The following is a 20,006-nucleotide window of genomic DNA, read 5'->3' on the forward strand; positions in this document are numbered from 1 at the left end:
ATATCACAAATGTTACATTTGTCTCAGTGGACTTTACAGTTTGTACAAAATATCAGTATGACAATACGACACCCTATGTCCTTAGACCCTCACATCGTACAAGGAAAAACTTCCGAAGAAAACCCACAGTTTAAAGGGAAAAATGGGAGAAACCTCAGGGAGAGCAACAGAGGAGGGATCCCTCTCCCAGGACGGACAGACGTGCAATAGATGCCGTGTGTAAATTGAAAAGATAGTACATTTGCAACATAGGTAGTCCAAATGTTTGGAAATGCATGTGTGTATAATAGGAAGATGAATCCACGAGGATATCCATCCAGGACCTATGATCCAGGACCACAGCCACGACTCAAGATCCAGGGCTCGCGATGCAGGACACAGGACCGCAGGATCATCCATGACTCCGGATCCCAGCGTATATAGACACCAAAAAGAAAGAAATGTGGGGAAGCTGGGTTAATCGGAACATGAGAGTACACAGGTATAGACAGAGAGAAGGAAGAAGTAAGATGTCCCCCGACAAACTAAGCCTATATCAGCAAAACTAGGGGCTGAATCTAATCAGCCCTAACTATAAGCTTTATCAAAAAGGAAGGTCTTAAGCGCACTCTTAAAAACGGATAGGGTGTCTGCCGCCCGAACACAAACTGACTCCAATAGAATTGACTCTTTTGATCGCACTCTAGAAGCTATGAGTAATAAATACACTCCAAAATGATTAAATATCACTATTTCAGAGCAAAATAGTAATTACTCTGGAAAAAATACTCACCAATATTTCCTGTGTATACAGCTTAAATATAGTGGCCAAACAATCTCTAAATATCTACTTCTTTTTGTATCACTTGTAGCCTTATCACACTATTTAGCAGCGGAGGGAATTAGAATTGTTATATAATTTTTTTCTTTGAAATGTGGACTCACAATTGAACTTAACCAATACAAATATAGAAAAATATAAATAGAAAAATATAAAACATATTACTATGACTAACACGGTTGACTTTTCATCAATGTTGGCATGAAAGTTATTAGTTAGAATTAAACGATTTTTAATAATCTAGTCTACTGCTTCTCGCGCTGTGAAAATGAATTTGGTTCTTTGCACTCTGTGAATAACTGAGTCACAATCCAGTTGTTTTCACTGACAAAGATCACATCATAAAATACATATTTGCATGCTGCATAATTTCTTTGGGCCCACTTGAGCAAATTAGCCTTTTACCGATTCTTATTCATGGACAAGAGAGATATTTGAAGCATGACGGAATTTTTTTAAATATTAGGCTTATGTTTTTATAGGGAATTCAATGTAACAACTCTTGGGTACAGAAATAAGTCATACGTGTAAGACACCACAACATTATCAGGTTTGTTGTGATAAAGAATATTTTTTTATTTTGTATGTACAGTATTTACAGGACATTCAATAAAGCCACGTTTTAGTGCAGAACAACCTTTAAGAGATATACTATATCTACTATGATGTAAAACCTCTCAGAATCACCAAAAAGAGAAATAATTTAATTAAAGACAAACCTTAAAAGATCAGTCAAATGGATCCCAAAGCATGGAAACAATTTAAAAGGTAAACATTCGTAAATAACAAGTTTGTTTTCTAGTGGAACACAGATTTTAAATAAGGGTTCTGATTTTAACGATAAAGAAAAATGCATATTACCGTCACCATTGAGTAATTCAGGAAATGCAATGAGTCAGATTTGAAATCTGGGGAATATGAGGGCGATATTTTGAAAAGACCACTGAGCATTTCTGAAGTCTTTGATTGTGAAAAATTCCTCTGAAAATACTCCCTCAAATCTCTTTGTTGTGAATCACCTTCTACTTTAGGACTGTCACTGTAGTTTGGAAGTTATGGCAAGTTTAAAAAAATGTTCTAACTAGAAAGTAGGTTTACTGTGATACAATTTTCCATTGCCTTCTGAGATCTGGCATTTTGTCATCCAAAATAATCACCCATTTATTCCAAACTTCAAATCCTTGGATTAAAAGCTACACTTTTGCCGGCAACATGATGTCAAAGCATGAGAAACTAAACTATTTGTAAGAGGAATGGCATTGGATGTGCTTTGTGTTTGTTTCCTTTTCTTTAGTTTAAACAGCCAGACGAGAGTTTCCATTTTTAAAAACAAACAGTTTGTGGCTAAATCAAACTAAGGGGAACAGAAACACTTAGATCAGCTTTATAAATTCAATCAAATCCAGTTAAACAGAGGGCTTCTGTTTAGCAAACACACTATAATGTCTACTTTAGCATTTAGCCCTGTGTTAGAGGGAAGAAGGTACGGAGACTCGGACCCACAACAAAGCAGAGTCTTCATTCACAAAACCAGTATCACTTTAACATCAACACTTCTGACGAGGCAAAGTCTCTCCCTGGTTTCTCTGAGCCATTTTGCAGTTTTAGTTTCCTCCTCCTCTTGGTTGTCTCAGTCTCTCTCTTTCTGTCTCTGAGTGCTTGTCTCATATGATTTCCAGAACATCGCAGGGCACGAAGCCTCTCTTCTTTCCACTCGCCACTCTGATGAAGCCGCTGTGTTCGCCCTCACTGCTCACACAGATCTGAGGCAAATAATGAAAATGTACTTTAATAGAAATTGAAAATAACCAGTGCAGTCAAACATACAATAAAACATTTGATCAATGTTAGTAACAGATGGAAGGACACAATATCTGATACTGATGTGAGGTCGATATATATACTTTAAAGTAGCCCTGTTGTCTTTTTTGGCTCCTAGGCTGTTTCTCATGTTTTAGGTTAGGCATTAGGGGTGTAACTGTATCCGTATTCGTCCCGTACCGTCACGGTTCGGACGTCACGGTTCGGCACATGCAGTCACACGGCGAATACGCCTTTTTTTACGAGTGGGAAAAAAGTCTGTCACTCAGGGCAGTATATATACAGTATATATATACTATATATACTATATATAATCCAGGGGGCGGTATTGCGCCTAAAAGCCAGCCGGCCGTAAATAACAAATGAAGAACAAGAACAAAACACAACAAAACGAACACAATACATTAAGAAGAACAGTTAGTAGCTATGGCGAGTTCACACAACACACAGGAGCTAGAAGACCCACCTGCTTCTTTTAAATCAGGTGTGTGGGAACATTTCGGGTTCCCTGTGGACTACAACAATGATGGGGTGCGAGCGGTGGATCGGACGAGGACGGTGTGTCGGCGTTGTTCGACAGCTAGTGGTAACACGTCAAACATGCTCAATCACATCCGAGTCAGTCTCAGTCCCCAGCGAGAGGGTTTTCTCGACGGCAGGTGACATAGTTACCGCCAACAGATCTGCCCTCACTACTGACAACGTAGACAAACTCATCTTTTTGAAGAACAACTTGAAAATAGAGTAAAGCTTGAGTACCTTTATTTAGGCATAATGGCCTCACACATTCACAAGTTAATTACACATGTTAGACATTGCTCCTAAAGGTACAGATTTTATTTAGTGTTTTATTTATCATTGTATTTATTTTATATTTAGACATCAGGAGATGTTATACAGTTCTGTATTGCCTTTTATTGATTGTGATTGAAACACTTTATTATTTATTTAAATATTTTCAAGACATTCTTTTTAGTTGTACAGCTTATTTAACCTTTTTGTTTGACATCAGCCAATATAAATAATATGGCCATGATCTGAGTGTGTGTGTTACTGTTTGTGGTTTGTTGTTAGCTGACTGTGTAATACAGTTAATGATTCCAAATATTAGAGTTCCTTATTTTCATACCAAAACTTGCACTACTGGTGAAAATAAATAACAGCAAAAAAAAATTATGCATTTGGGACTTTTTTTGCTTTTCCTTGTTGTACCGAACCCGTACTGAACCGTGACCCCCAAACCGAGGTATGAACCAAACCGTGACTTCTGTGAACCGTTACACCCCTATTAGGCATGCATCTACTTTGATAACCTGTCAGTTTTCATGTTGAACTGTTCTACAACTACATGCTTTATGGTATTTTGCAAATCTAATAGTCAATAAAGATTTGTATGTATGAACTATAAAGCGCCCACATGTCGTCTAGTCTAAACATAATCAACAAAACTTCAATTTAAATGTTATCTTTGTCTCTCTCATCTCTGTTTTTATGGTCCAGCTCAAAGGGACAATTTACAAACGCAACCTATTTTTAAAGATGATGATGATGATGTAGTTGTGCTTGTTTATAATATTGCTATGATTATTAGATGCCCTGAATGACCCTCTTGATAGATTAGAACACATTGTATCTGCATACTGGCTTTTAGTACGCTCCAAAACCTTCCCCTGGGTTTTGTGTCAACGGAAAAGACAGGCAGCGGTTCGTTTTATCAGCGGTTTCATCTCCACTGGGGGTTCTTTACTTAAAATCCCAACATGTCCTGGAAAGCATTGTGGGAAAAAAGGGGCATGACCTAAGTAGAGCCATTATACCAAAATGGTAATCTAATGGTTACTCCGGCGAAGGATCCTTTCAGCAAACTCCAGTCAATCTTTTCAGGTTATAGGTGAATGCGAGGGAAGAGTAAGGGGCAACGTGGGGGCTGCAGGAGGGTAATAAGATGGCTAAAGAGCTGCTGGATGATGTGAATCTGATGAGCTCTAATGACAAGAGTGTGATCATGAATTACACCCAGGTAGAATGTGGAAGTTTAAATATTCACTCTGAAGGTCATTGCTCCCCTAACCCATAATGACAAGGACGTTCATGTGATCAAGACTGCTGATCCATCCATCCATCTTCTCCCGCTTATCCGTGGTCGGGTCGCGGGGGTAGCAGTTCCAGCAGAGAGCCCCAAACTTTCTTTTCCCTGGCGACATCAACCAGCTCTGACTGGGGGATCCCAAGGCGCTCCCAGGCCAGCGAAGAGATATAATCCCTCCACCTGGTCCTAGGTCTACCCCTTGGTCTGTTCCCAGCTGGACGTGCCTGGAATACCTCCCTAGGGAGGCGCCCAGGTGGCATCCTAACTAGGTGCCCGAACCACCTCAACTGGCTCCTTTCGACGCGAAGGAGGAGCGGCTCAACTCCGAGTCCCTCCCTGATGACCGAACTTCTCACCTTATCCCTAAGGGAGACACCAGCCACCCTGCGGAGAAAACCCATCTCGGCCGCTTGTATCCGACAAGACTGCTGATGTTTCGTTAATTAATAATGTGTTTTGTGTTGTTGTGGCTCTAAAGGCAGGCAATTGACTTTAACAACAATCCCACTGTTACAGTTTGTAAATGGGTTTTTTCCCCAAAAAAATACACATAAACTGAGCTATCTAGCCTGTTATACGTTTGATTGATGGGTATTTATCTGGCAGTTTTAAGAATGTACCTCTACATAATAAAACATTTGTGTTTGGCTTATAATCAATGCTATTCATTTATTATCTTATTCCTTTTGCAAGATGTTTATTTATAATTATCATATTTTTACTATCATACTTGCATTTTGTTGTATTTTGCTGTCGTGAAGCACTATCTACTACTATGTCAAAACCCAGAACAGGAAAACAGAAGAAATATAACACGGAGAGTTGCAGATGCAGAAGATAAAGCAGGCCATAATTACAGGGCAGGATAATGAAGGATATAAATAAACACTATTTTAGAAGGGACATCCTACAGCCTGTATTTATGTTAAGACTTTACACTTAACATGTCGATAATCAGCCTATCATCAGCCTATACTCATCATCATCATCATAAGGTTTATACAGTAGGTGTGTACAGTACCTGTCCCTCCTTTAAGGTGATCTGTCCTTGTTCCTTACAGCCGATGAATGTCCTGTTACACCTGAACACTTGGTCCTCAATCCCAGCCTGATGAACATAGGCCGCCGGGAAGTAACCGATCCTGTCCTCAAAAACCCCCTGAAGAAATATATGGAAAATAAACCAGTGGTTAGATAAAATCCTTAAAACACAGTACAGTACATTACTTTCTACCTATACACCTGGTTCATAGATATAAAGAGGATACGCTACGCTCACCTTCAGTACCTAAACATTGTACTGTGCATGTGTAACAACAGTATCCATATCAAACTGACCAGATGTCTCTGTTTATCTACAGCCGGTAGAAAACAGCAGCAGTGTTAAAATGCGTGATGAGTTTCTTCATGGTCTGGTGGTAGCAGGCTGCCTCTGGACAGTCACGTTTTCACCCTTTTGTCTACCCAATGTATCTGTCGTGCAGTTGTGTCAGCCTGTTGCCTCGCTCATATAATTTAGAGCTCCACTTCTTATTTGGGCATTTTGGTGCTTTGTGGAAAATCCACATTTCATGTAAACCGTTCAAAACTGCTTCCGTTATCTTGTAACTTTTCATCTTTGAAGGTTAATTATAATATAAACAGAAAATGTTTAAGATGACTTGTCACTATTCATAATGGTGTTATGAGTTGGTTTTGAACCTACCTTCCACCAGTCATCATTCGAGTCGTCAGCCACTAAGATTCTGTCTCCTGCGCTGCAATATAGAGCACAAAAGACAAAGATACTGAAAAAGGGAACGTTTTCCTCCTCTTATCTTCATGGTTTGATGAATCTATGTATAGTGACAGAAATCCCCTTTACAAAGTAAGTAATAATAACCACATCAGTAGTCATTTAGCTAACAGTATAAAAGTTCATTGGCTAGAAACGAGAATCCTGTTCTATTTGATTTCTATGAGAAATTGTTGACTCTTTGTATAATAAGTTTTGTGATTGTTTAGAAGTGAATCTTCCACTGTTGTCATGGCACACTTCATATCTGCTGTACAGTGCAACAGGGTGAATCAGATAGCACCTACAAGTTATTGTATCTGTCAACAATAAGAGAAGCTGCACCTCTTCACTTGATCTCTCTGACAGGCCCTCTTGTATAGCCAAGCAGATGAAGGTGTTTGTGGGGTTTTTCCGGATGCACCTTAGATCCTGTTTGCTTTAAGTAATTGTTCTTTGTCCAGTAAACACATGAATCATTTTACCGCATGTGCCATAATTACAAACATCTGTTCCAAGCCGTTGGCTAAATTTGATCAATAAAAATCAAAAGGGCCAGCGCAGTTGAGCCAAATGTTGGCTTACGTAATTTCCCCATTTTCTTCTCTTTGTGGTTCGGTTACAACACTGGCTGTGCTCTGTAATGCTCGCCATGACTCAGAAAAACACAGTTTATTGCAGGTGAGAAACAGCATAGCACCCGGTGTTATTAAACCTTCTAGGGTGAAAACAAAGTACACCTGTTGTTTCTTAAAGAATAACAGGAAATACCTTGTGAGCATCTCTTTTGAGTGCTGTGCTTCAAAACCACTTAAAATAAAGGTTTGCTGAGATCATTGTCCTTTAAATAATATAAAGACTGACGAGTGGGTTATCTAATTCTGTATTCTAGCAATGTATAAATGTTCATGATTACAATCACCACACAGTGGAAGGTAATCATGTAATCAGAGCATGTGGGGCCAACTGAAAATAGTCACAAACCTGATTTTCTCACTTAAAATATTCCACTTTTTCCTCCATTTGAACTTTTATGTATTGATTACTGTCTGCAGCAAAACCCAGAGGAGAAATAGGCTCTCATAAGAGAATACATTCAAAGCAAAGCTTGCCAATGGGGGACAGGGAGTGCAAGATCATTTTATTTCCAATGAATTTTTTGAATTGAAGTATTGATTGAAGTATTTTCTCAACGTGTGTGAGAGAGAACAAGTGCACCTCTTGAATCCTAACAGAATACCTGTGGGGATCAAGAGCAAATGGATACTTAGGCTGAAGGACTGCTCATGATAAATGCTCTCTTCCTGAGGGTCTTTACAAAGTATGTCACTGACGAGGCCCTATCAATCATGGTTAAGAAATGAGATACAATCTGGAGCCTGCGTTTCAGATTGTATTCGAGATAATTAGACAGACGCCACATACCGGTATTCAGCTGTTTCTACTTTAAACCTGCATCAACAGTTCCTTAGCCACTCGTGGGCAATGAAAACAAGTTACGACTAAATTGTTAGCAAGGTTTTTAATTTACACATCCCGCAGTTTCAGAGCAACATTTTAATTTATTTTGGAGTCATGTTTATGTTCACATAATGGTTGTGAGTTTGTGGACAAAAAGTTAAGTTGAGGAGCGGAGAGTTAAACAACAAGTTAAAAAGTCACTATAAAGCTCTGTAAAGCCAAGAGCAGCTGCAGATCCAGCTTATAATTCTGTGTAGGTTTGTCACTATGAGCGACTCCTTTCACATTTATGATTTGATGTTATTGTCATTCAGAGTAATTCGACTGAATCACGGAGGATGGAGAACTGCAGCTGCACAGCTTTCAACAGCTTAAAACACTTCACTGACAATGATCAGGTGTTTTCAATTAACTGCCAACCAAAACACCCAATGTGACTTTTAAATAGGCCAGCAGACATTTTGACTTGTCACAGTAGAATAATTCACAACTGTGAATAATGCAATTGAAGGCTAAACTTAGCTGCTTTGACTCAACTTTCACTGCGACGTGAACAAAGCAGGGGCATTGTCAGTATTGTTCCTAACACCTGTGCTTTTCCTACTGTCACAAGTTATAATGTCTGCTGTTATAAACGCTCCTAATGGTGTGTTCAGCAGTTAAATGTGGTTAAATGTTGGAACACACATCAACTTTTTGACAGTTTCCCAAGTTCATGCTACAAACAAAGTGTATGCAATATTTCTCTGGACACCAGACTACTAAATAGTCGAAATTAGCGTGTATATAGCTCATGATATTAAATGTAACTGCCAGTGATGTGCCAGAGAGGTTTGCAGCCATTTTGCCAGCTGTATTTTTTTGATTAGCTGTCTACTTGTAAAGTGGACACAAACTGTGATCATGAAGCAAACCTGATATGAATGATCTGCTCATTATCAAACACCTTGACAAGCTTCAGCTGCTTGATAACGAGCAGGTCATTCCAATCAGGTGTGTTATAGTCGGGAGATATTACATGCAGGTCAGTGGCTCTCAGGAGCCTGGTTGATGAAATTCAACATTTTTATTTGAAAGGTCTATCCTTTTCATTGGTTTGTCTGAAAAGCAATTTGTGTTGTTTTCTCTCCAATATATGTGTTAAATTATACATTTTGGCCATTTCAAATGTCATCATTTTTGAAGAAAACTGAAAGCCTTTATTGTCATTGCACACACATGGGTTCTTCTGTGTGAATATGAGTGAAATTAATGAATAAATGTAATTGTGCTTACTTGAGTACTTACTTGCATTAATATGAATGTAAATATTGCAATAGTATGAATTGAAATACGCACTAGTATGTGTATACGTACTATAATGGAATAAATTAAGTCCTTGTACAAGATCAAATATTGTTCGTGCGGTGTAACGATTTTCCAAATTCTCGGTTCATTATCTTGTGTTTGTTTTGTTGTGACGAGAGAGAGATGTAAGGCTGATCTGCAACATTAGACCGTGGACGTGCATCGCAGGTTGTGAAACTTTCCTTAACATATGCTTTTTCATTTTGATAAGGTTTCTTTCATGGCATACCATAATATGACGAACCATACAGTATATCAGTATGTCGTAAAAAATGTCAGAGCATATGGCAAACTTCATACTAAAGTACAAAGGCATAAAAGGGCATAGTTTGTTATAAAAAACCTCATAGTATAATATTTTATTAAAAAAAACACCACAGCATAGTATCTTATATAAAAAGCCATATAGTGTAACAAGTAATATGATGTCATACAAATTGTCATTGTATGTCACAATAACAATTTCATAGTAAAGAATGTCATAGGCATATATCATGAAATTCATGAAAAATTGTAAAAGAAAGAGGTCAAAAGTTTAGATAACAAAAATATCTTTACTCTTTTAAGCTTTAACTGACATTTTTACAAATACAAAAATATACATGCAATACAAATGTATTGCACAATAGCTGTGCTTTATTTTAACTGAGCTATGCCTTTGGCAAGCTATTAACAGGCATTACACTGTGCCTTGTCTTTTTATTTTTTAGTGTAGTGGAGCCTCACTTCAGAGCGTTTACCGCGACCCATCTTTGGTGTTATGAAGTGACTGAGCTCGTGAACTGTATACGGGAGGGCGGGGGAGCCTCGCTGCGGGGCAACTGTGGACCTCTGTCGCCTGTCAGCGCAACATGATGCCATTAAGGGCGGTGCCGGCCGTCAGCGTACCGAGCCGGCCGTCAACGGCCCGCTGACGACCGGCCGTTCTGTGATTCTCCAGAACACACAGATGGCCAGTCCGCTATGTATTCCACCGGGTCACCGCAGCGCCGCGGTGCAGACTGACCCGGTGGAATACAGGGTCTACCGCGTTTAGGAACCGTTAAGCAGAACCGAAATTGTGTATTTTGTATGTACCCGGCATTTTCTTATCGGTTCTCCTCTGGAACCGAGTTTCGGTTCCCAACCCTAGTCATAACGTTATAGTATGGACTGTCATGAAGCTAATTGGTTAATAAGTTGCTAGCGCCATAGGAAGTCGAACAAGCAGATATCAGAATTAGTCATTGATAACATCACAGTGAAAGAGATGAATGGAAAAAACCAAAAGCTTGGAGCAAAAACAAGTGAACGATTTAGAATTTAGAATTTAGAATGATGACATCAGCAAAGCATGATGACACCATCAACTTGTGACTCGATTATTGAACTGTATGATGTCATCATTCGCTTTGAAGATGACATCATCAAACCTTAGTAAGAACTCAGGGATTCAGACACTTTCATATCGTTATAACCTCAGGAAGAAGACAGTCCAACTTTAAATCTGCTCTGCTAGGACATCTTACAGGAAAAATGAGTTGCTCAAAATCAGATAAGGATGGGCCTGATCCCACAATACTCCACAGCAGTTCCACACGCTTCATTTTATTGGACTTTGTAGGAGAAGGGTGTTTTGGAAAAGTTGCCAAGTGTGTTAATTTGAAAACATCTGAAACAACGGCAATCAAGATCCTCGAAGACGGAAGAGATGCAAATAATGAATTGAGAATGCTTCTACAAATCAAGGGACTTGACCCAGATAAGAATAACTTAGTGAGATACATGGATAATTTCATGTTCCAAAACAAGTATTGCTTAGCCTTTGAAATGCTGGACATGAGCATTTGGGACCTTTATTTGCAAAAGCAGGAACCATTTTCCCTGAACGAAATCCGCCCTATCACACAACAGCTACTTGTAGCTTTTGAAGCCCTGAAGGGAATTGGCATTATTCATACAGACCTGAAACCGGACAATGTCATGCTTGTAAACCACAAGTCTCAGCCCTTCAGGATTAAATTAATTGACTTCGGTTTGGCCCTCCCAGCTTCCGAAGCAGTGGTTGGTATGGAAATGCAACCTATTTCTTATAGAGCTCCAGAGGTGACCTTGGGTCTCCCTATAACTGAAGCCATCGACATGTGGTCATTGGGATGTCTCCTGGGTTCATTGTATTTTAATACCAACTTTTTCCCTGGAGAATCTACATACGACCAGATGAGAGCTATTTGCCAGCTCCTTGGTCAGCCAAAAAAACACCTGCTAGATGCTGGGATAAACACTTGGCAGTATTTTATCAAGGGAAGGGGCTTGACTCCAGGATGGGAGCTAATGACGCCATCTCAGTACAAGATGGTGTCTGGTGTCCAGCCAGAATTTCCAAGTTGGTATTTTGATGATTTTAAAGATTTGACAGGTGCAGTAATGGAGAAGCCAGAGGAACATAACTATGATACGTCTGAAGACAAGATTACATTGTCAGAGGTTATGCGTGAAGACAAGATGGCATTCTCAGACCTCTTAAATGCGTTGTTCAATCTGGATGGTCAGACTAGGATTACGCCCGGACAAGCCCTAGAACACAGTTTTGTAACAATGGTTCACCTAGAAGATAACATGTATTCTAACCCTCATGCATCAGAGGCCTTTGAGATGATGGACATCTGCACCCTGGATCTTTCAGATGCAATGTGTGATCCTCTCAGCGACCCTGAAACTGACATGAAGGCAACTGACGGTGACTCACCCCCTGAGAGTTCTCGATGTGCTGCCAATTCAAACACTGAGAGACCTACCAATGACACAACCTCTCAGGCAGACCCCTGCAATCCTGAACCCCACAACAACGAGTCAGCACCCGCACCACTTCAGGCACAAAATCCCACAATACTTTACAGCAGTTCCACACGCTTCATTTTATTGGACTTTGTAGGAGAAGGGTGTTTTGGAAAAGTTGCCAAGTGTGTTAATTTGAAAACATCTGAAACTACGGCAATCAAGATCCTCGAAGACGGAAGAGATGCAAATAATGAATTGAGAATGCTTCTAAAAATCAAGGGACTTGACCCAGATAAGAATAACTTAGTGAGATACATGGATAATTTCATGTTCCAAAACAAGTATTGCCTAGCCTTTGAAATGCTGGACATGAGCATTTGGGACCTTTATTTGCAAAAGCAGGAACCATTTTCCCTGAACGAAATCCGCCCTATCACACAACAGCTACTTGTAGCTTTTGAAGCCCTGAAGGGAATTGGCATTATTCATACAGACCTGAAACCGGACAATGTCATGCTTGTAAACCACAAGTCTCAGCCCTTCAGGATTAAATTAATTGACTTCGGTTTGGCCCTCCCAGCTTCCGAAGCAGTGGTTGGTATGGAAATGCAACCTATTTCTTATAGCGCTCCAGAGGTGACCTTGGGTCTCCCTATAACTGAAGCCATCGACATGTGGTCATTGGGATGTCTCCTGGGTTCATTGTATTTTGGAATCTGGTTTTTCCCTGGAGAATCTACATACGACCAGATGAGAGCTATTTGCCAGCTCCTTGGTCAGCCAAAAAAACACCTGCTAGATGCTGGGATAAACACAGGGCAGTATTTTATCAAGGGAAGGGGCTTGACTCCAGGATGGGAGCTAATGACGCCATCTCAGTACAAGATGGTGTCTGGTGTCCAGCCAGAATTTCCAAGTTGGTATTTTGATGATGTTAAAAATTTGACAGGTGCAGTAATGGAGAAGCCAGAGGAACATGACTATGATACGTTTGAAGACAAGATTACATTGTCAGAGGTTATGCGTGAAGACAAGATGGCATTCTCAGACCTCTTAAATGCGTTGTTCAATCTGGATGGTCAGACTAGGATTACGCCCGGACAAGCCCTAGAACACAGTTTTGTAACAATGGTTCACCTAGAAGATAACATGTATTCTAACCCTCATGCATCAGAGGCATTTGAGATGATGGACATCTGCACCCTGGATCTTTCAGGTGCAATGTGTGATCCTCTCAGCGACCCATCTGAGAATGGTGAGACTGATATTGGGGTCACATAAAATCAGCAGTCTTCAGAAACAACCACCAAGTGTGCAGGATGACCTTTAAATACTTCAGCCTGTGCAACCAGGGTTTTCTCCGGGTACTCCGGTTTACTCCCGCTATATAATGATTATGCAAAAAAAAACAATTGGTGATGTGAAATTGTCCTTGTCCTTGTGAATGTTAATGTTTTAGTATGCGTCAGCCCTGTAACATTGATATGGGTTTTATTTGACCCTAGTGTTTTTATTTAATCTGTTACTGCAATCAATAAAAATTCAAAAATTTAAAATGTAAATATATGATTCAATATTTGTCTTGAGAATTGAGGAACAAATTATGATGTAACAACAAGTGATAGTGTAGTATGTCATGAACAAGTCATGGTAAAGTAGATCATACTGAAAATAAAGATGTTTAAAATATATGTTTTCACAGCAATGTAAAACAGCTTATAATACAAAAATGAAATTACCAAAGCATTTCTTTCAAATCATATATTTGTTTTTCTGTGTTTTACCTTGGTATGGAATAGGACTGATTTCAACTAATAGTATTGGTTTTGACTAATGAAAGCTTTAGCGCAAGTTCAATAAGGAAGACCTAACTCGAGTCACTCACACGTCACTCTATGGCTCCCTTCCCCCCTCATTAAATACGAGGGCGTCACCCCTCAGCAGCCAATCGCTGCACATGCTAAATGCCTTAAATGCCTGCTCTTCCTCCCTGTCAGTTGTCATTGCAGATGATCACACGCAACCCGCCTCCACCCCTCTCGCCTCCTGTCTCCTTCAGGACAAAGCTAAACCTTCCTCCTTCAGACCGGTCTCACCTACTCATCACCACCACCAGTGTCTAGACCCCGGGGATTTCATCGGAGCGGTGCTTTCCCTCCTGAATGATTATCCTGCAAACCGGGGCCTAATCGCCAAACACCATTACATTCTCCTGTTGTATTATCATGGCAATCATTTCATTCATATGACGTGTAAACAATAAATATGTAATTCTTACATCACGTCTCTCCGGTTTGAACTACAGTTCTGGGGAAAATCTGGGTGAACTTCTTGGTGTATAATATAATAAAAATGACATTTCAAAAGACTCTCAGGATAAATCCATGAAGACATGAGATTGACTGATATTAATAGACCCTCATGGCAAAAACACATGTTTTATTAATGAGGCCACTCCAGAGAAAGAAATCTTTGAGGATCCTTACCTTCAAAAAGGAAGCTAATCAGTTTATTTTCTAAATCTATTCTTGTGTTTTTTCACTCATATTGTTCTCAATGGAGTGATTATATAAGATACAGGGAAGAAACACAGACACACTAATAGACAGAACATTGAATGTCCTGGCATGAAAAGACTGATGAATATTGACATGCAGCAGACAACAGTGTACTTTGTGTTTGTGATCGTGTGCCAAGTCCTTGCACTGTACGACTGCCCTCAGGCATACCGTACGCTACGATTGCATGTCACTGTTTTTTGTTTGTTTTGCAGACTCACATGGCAGTATGTGTGCCACAATTATGTTTCTCAACATACAAAAGGCAACAGTAGTCAATAAATCAATCTGAAAGAGATCTCTTTCATTGATGAAGTGTGTATACAGTATGGCATACATACACATAATAAAATATGGTTATACTGTTGTAAAATCGAAAAAGATATATACAAGATTACATTATATCTATATTTTGTAATTTGCACAGATGTGTTTGCTTAAAGGTGAAATGAGGAGCTTAATCTTGTAGTGTTGTACATCCTAATGAATCATCAGGATATACGCGTGTGTATGAATGAAACGGAGGTAGATTTAATCTTTCTCCTTCAGAAGGTTTCATCAAATGTATGATTTGATAACACAGGAAATGTCTCAGCCTTTCTGTATACTTTGTTTTCTCCTTAGTTAAGGACATTTTGAAGAGCAAAACATGTTTTAAAAAATATCACTGTGAGCATGTCAGAGTACAGTAAGTCAGCTATATTTCATCTACTGACAGCGAGTGATTTAGTAAACTAACCTCATCTCCAGGTCATGGCTGTCTTGGGGAGTAAAGCTGAACAAGGCCACATAGGTGTTGAGCTTAAGGACATCTTGTTGTAGGTGGATCTGCTCCAACTAAATAACACAGACACACACACAGAAAAACACATGAACACAAACAGATTTGGTTGTCAAGAAGTCTGAAGAAAAAGGAAAACATAGCTGACAAGTTAAACAAAGCTCATAGTCACAAAAATACAATGCAACACCATATTTTCTATTGTCACTTTTCTCGCTTCTTAAAATAGTATGTTGGCATTCACATAGGCAGGAGAAGCCCTTGTTTACTGAACACTGATAGACTGGGCTTATGTTGTTCTGCAATCTGTTCCTTTAATCCACCGTCAACACGAGTGGGAGAAGCAGGATCACGTTTCCATGAACACTCAGGAAGTTAAAACAGGAGAGGGTTGTGGGTGGAGAGGAAGTTGTCAGAGAAGTGTTAGCACAATTAGCGAGGAGACGCGGCGCCACACTGGTGCCCTTCACACCTGCTCCTGGTGGGCGTCTTCTTGATTCATCACCAATACCTATCCGGCGTGCTGTGTCCCTGAAATCCTTCCAAATGATAACTAGCTACTGCATAATTTCCACAGGGAAACTTAGCCAAGATAAATGAGAATTACTTTTTAAGACACACTAATGGCTGTTTTTGAAAGACAGTGGAAGAATTTGCCATCTTTGTGGCACTGTGTCTTTTATGAGGAGAAGTGTTCCTGGTCTTTTGGGGCTCCTCGAGCATCGTCCATGAGGACTGGCAATGTGTGTGATGGATGAGTCGAGTTGACTGCAGCCACAAGGCAAATTGCCTCTGTGGCCTCTGGGTGAAAACAACAGCGTCAAGTAGTGGCAATCCATTACAGCTAAATAAGAGCCGCTCACTGGCCTTGAAAGGCTCTCGATGCTATGGGAGCCGGGAACAGTGCATCGGGTTGAGCAGGTTGAAATAACAGCCTCCTTTGAAACTGAGTTATAGACAGAAAGGCTGCATTTAGGAAAAAGTAAAACAATGAAATGGAAGAACAGCAGGAATTTCTTTAGATCCACAGTTACTGATTGTTTTTTAGCCAATTGGGTGTAGTTTAACAACCTGTGGATACAACTTTAACATATTATCACCTTATAAACTTTTTATGTTGCACATGTCAGCCAACAGCTGCCTGTTTACATGTCTAGCAAACACAGCAACATTTACTCTCCATCTTGCACTGTTTTGCTCGAACATGTTGCTATACAGTATAGCACCTAAATGCTCCATGATGTACTTACTAGTTGCTACAGATGTTTATTTGATCCATTGTTTTATAAAAATATCGATAGGCACAGCTTTAAGGGTAAAGATACGTTTGGCTATTGGAGGTAAAACGTTTTACACTTTAATGAACAAAAGCTGCCTCAAATAAACAGAAAAAGCTCCACCTACAACACAAGCAAACTTCCCAAGCAAAGAATCCACGCAAAAATGAACCATGGCAATTTGAATGTCAATAGATCTTGTGTAGTTTAACACAAAACCTGGAAAGTGTGAACAGATGGGGATCCTGTGTGTGTCTCTCATCTCAAATTGGAGGTTTCATCGCTGGCAGAGAGGCAGTTTGAGCGTTTTCCCCTGCTCATTACCCTGCAGAGCCTCCATCTGTCCGTCCTCCAGCCCGAGCTAATGGAGCGGTCTGCGGACGGACACACAGCCGGCTGCCAGCTGTGCTCGGTCCAGTCTGATAACACAGCACAATGTACTTCAAGTCTCTTCCCCGAAAATGGACGGATGGCATATTGTATTGCAGAGAGGATAGGTGTCTGCATGTGTAGTTTTATTTCCCATGTATGGTTATTTGTTCATTTTTGTGTTTGTCCAAATATCTGTGTGGCTTTTTCCATTGTTGACAACAGAGATAAACATGTTAAACTATAAAAGTAAACATGATAGATTGCTGCACAAAGTGCACAAAGAACATTGATACTGAAAGCACCTCTCCAAAACACTTTGAAAGATAGACAGGAAAAGAGCCGCTTAGAAATCTGCCCATGAAATATTCATGGTTACCCTGCAGGAGGTGCCAAGATATTCAGAGAGGTTTAACCTTTTTCTCCCACCACCAGCATGAATTGTGCAACATTATCACTGCATCTACGGTGTAGAAAATAATACCAGAAACACAGAGCTGCAGATTGAGACGTTACATGACTTCAAAGCTTCTCTCTATCAGTTCAGGCCAGTGCTCTTGTCAGCTCCGGTTTGATTTGTTACAGCAGGAAGATAAGTTTTCCCTCAGAGTCCTGGGAAATCGAGCAGTGACGATTGAGGCGAGGGGCAAAGAGCAGCGAGCTTATTGGAGGCAGAACCGACTGGCTGGGTATTAGTTCTCAGAGTGACCATGAAGAGTTCAGGCACTGGTCAGTAACAAAGTCTGTTCTCAGAGGTTGTCAGACTGCACCAATAATACTCATTACTGTACTGACTGTGAGTCCCAGAATAGCAATCACTGTGATGACCAGACTGCTTCGCTTGCAATTCCTCTAAACACGTATTGTGCATTAAATCTGTAATACAGTATGTACAAAGATTAAAATGGATGTGTTTCTTACCGGCAAGTCGTCAGGACTTCTCTCTGGCTGGAGGTAATGCTCATTTCCGTTCTCGATTACTGTGAAAACTGTATACAAAAATAAAGACTAAATGAAATCAAATGAATCCAAGAAGTTAGATTGAATTCTACAATGCTAGTAAAGGCTGCAATGTCTAAAAGATGATATGTTGGACACCAAAAAGACACACTAGGAATAGTTTAAAACCTTACCAGAAACATGGAAGATATTATACATTAAGTTTAATTATGAGAAATTGTGACTGTGTCTGCCTTGTGTTTTCTTCTGTGGTTCACACATTTTCAAACTATCTATTTAAAGATAGTTTATAGTTTTATTTTTCAATGAACTAAAGCACGTTCAAGAAAGCAGAGCAGTGTCATGGCCCAAAGGTGACCCTGGCTCAGAACATAATGTATTCTTTAGTAGGGTCAGGTGGTAATCTCTAAAGGAAAGGGCCAGGTAGGTACTACCTTGGTTGGCTTGAGCATTTACCTTGTCGTCCTTTCCTTCCCTGCCTAGTGAACGCTCCAGATTATAACGGGTCAGTGCCTTGACCTTCACTGCATAGACTATTGTGCAGCTTTTAAATAAAGAGCTACACACAATGCAGACCAAGAAAAAGAGAGGTCCTAATGTTTTTCTACAGGATACTCTATAGCCGGGTCAGAGTTAGGAAACACAACAAAAGGAGCAAAGAAAAGCTTATTTAATGGTTCAACGGAGGACAATTTGATGTCGCAACCTTCTCAGACTCTCTTGGTGGGTGAGCGTGTGTTTACCCTGTGTCACTGCATGGCTGTAATTCAGATGTAATCAATGTACCGCAACAGATACTCACCATCATCGCTGTGTTTTCTCGACAGCTCCTGCCTGCTGCTGTGAGCCACCACTTCCTCTGGAACATTATCCAAGTCATTGGTCTGCAGAAAGAAAAGATAAAACAGATTAGAGATAGGGAGATATATTAACAGAAGACTCTGAGGAGAAAACTAGCTAAAAATGAATCCACTTTCACTGTGTAACCCGCTAACTGCGAGAAAACTGTTTCCTAGTCCGCATTTGGAAACTATTATCATAACCCCTGTGGAGATCACATTGTCTCTGAGAGCCTACACACACACACACACACACACACACACACACACACACACACACACACACACACACACACACACACACACACACACACACACACACACACACACACACACACACACACACACACACACACACATTCACTAACAGCTGCAGTGGACAGGACAGGATGGCCAACAGCTTTCAGATGTCATCTTACGGAGGCACGTATCCAGACATGTTAGCTTACACTAAAAAGTGATAAGCAATGAAAAACAGAGTTCCTTGTGTATTACAGAGATGAGAGGAGGCTGGAGAGTGTAGCCGTACACTACAATCATCCCGGCCATCTTCAGAGCTGTAACATGAGCCTTTGCACCTGTAAGAGAATATTTTCAACTGATCTGTTTATAGAGTTTCTTATTGTTTTATAGAATCTGTGATACTGCAAACATCTGCTTGTAGTCAGTCAAAGACCCCTGTGTAGGTTGAGGCTTGTCTGGATCTCTTTGAGACAAGTAGACCATTGTCTCACATCTGCTACTAATTAGGTATACGCGGGCTTTCTGGGAGCCCGCCTCTCCTCGTGTTGGTTAGATGTTTTGTGTCTTTTGGGGCAGAGATTACCTTGGTGGAGCACAAGGACAGTGTGAAACTAGGATGATCCCCGGCCGTATGTAATTGTCTGTCTCTCAATAAATATCAGTGTATTGACGGGTGAATCCAGTTTCCCTCATTTCATGATGCGCTCAACATTGCTGCAAAGAAGTTTTTACTTCACAATTGGCGTCGCGAACGGTTACCAACAAATCGTCGAGCTGGTGAGTGTAATTTCAAATCTATATTTTGACATTGCCTCGCCAGACTCTGTGATTGACGGTATAAAATTACCTGTGGAACAGATAGATGCAATATTTTTGGTTTCCTCTGTGTGTGTGTGCACGGCAAATA

General features: G+C 40.2%; 1 protein-coding gene across 1 annotated transcript; it reads right to left on the reverse strand.

The window, feature by feature from the left end:
- Positions 1–1,366: 1,366 nt before the first annotated feature.
- Positions 1,367–19,293, reverse strand: LOC117550190 (SH3 and cysteine-rich domain-containing protein-like). The gene is made up of 7 exons (XM_034222547.1): positions 19,276–19,293; positions 18,820–18,901; positions 17,979–18,046; positions 15,370–15,467; positions 6,436–6,487; positions 5,752–5,889; positions 1,367–2,583 (listed from the first exon to the last, which is right to left on the reverse strand). Exons 4-7 carry the CDS (start codon positions 15,372–15,374, stop codon positions 2,485–2,487), a joined length of 294 nt encoding a protein of 97 aa, XP_034078438.1. The 5' UTR covers positions 15,375–15,467; positions 17,979–18,046; positions 18,820–18,901; positions 19,276–19,293; the 3' UTR covers positions 1,367–2,484.
- Between the last annotated feature and the right edge of the window lie 713 nt (positions 19,294–20,006).

This window comes from Gymnodraco acuticeps, unplaced genomic scaffold, assembly GCF_902827175.1.
Source record: "Gymnodraco acuticeps unplaced genomic scaffold, fGymAcu1.1, whole genome shotgun sequence".
Classification (NCBI taxonomy): Eukaryota; Metazoa; Chordata; class Actinopteri; order Perciformes; family Bathydraconidae; genus Gymnodraco; species Gymnodraco acuticeps.

What these genes read in the sequence shown, in the direction of transcription:
- LOC117550190 (XM_034222547.1), bottom strand. An exon ending in CGAATGATGACTGGTGGAAG is followed by an intron (nt 5,890 to 6,435) that starts GTAGGTTCAAAA and finishes ATATTTCTTCAG; the next exon opens with GGGGTTTTTGAGGACAGGAT. An exon ending in TCACCTTAAAGGAGGGACAG is followed by an intron (nt 2,584 to 5,751) that starts GTACTGTACACA and finishes TATTTGCCTCAG; the next exon opens with ATCTGTGTGAGCAGTGAGGG.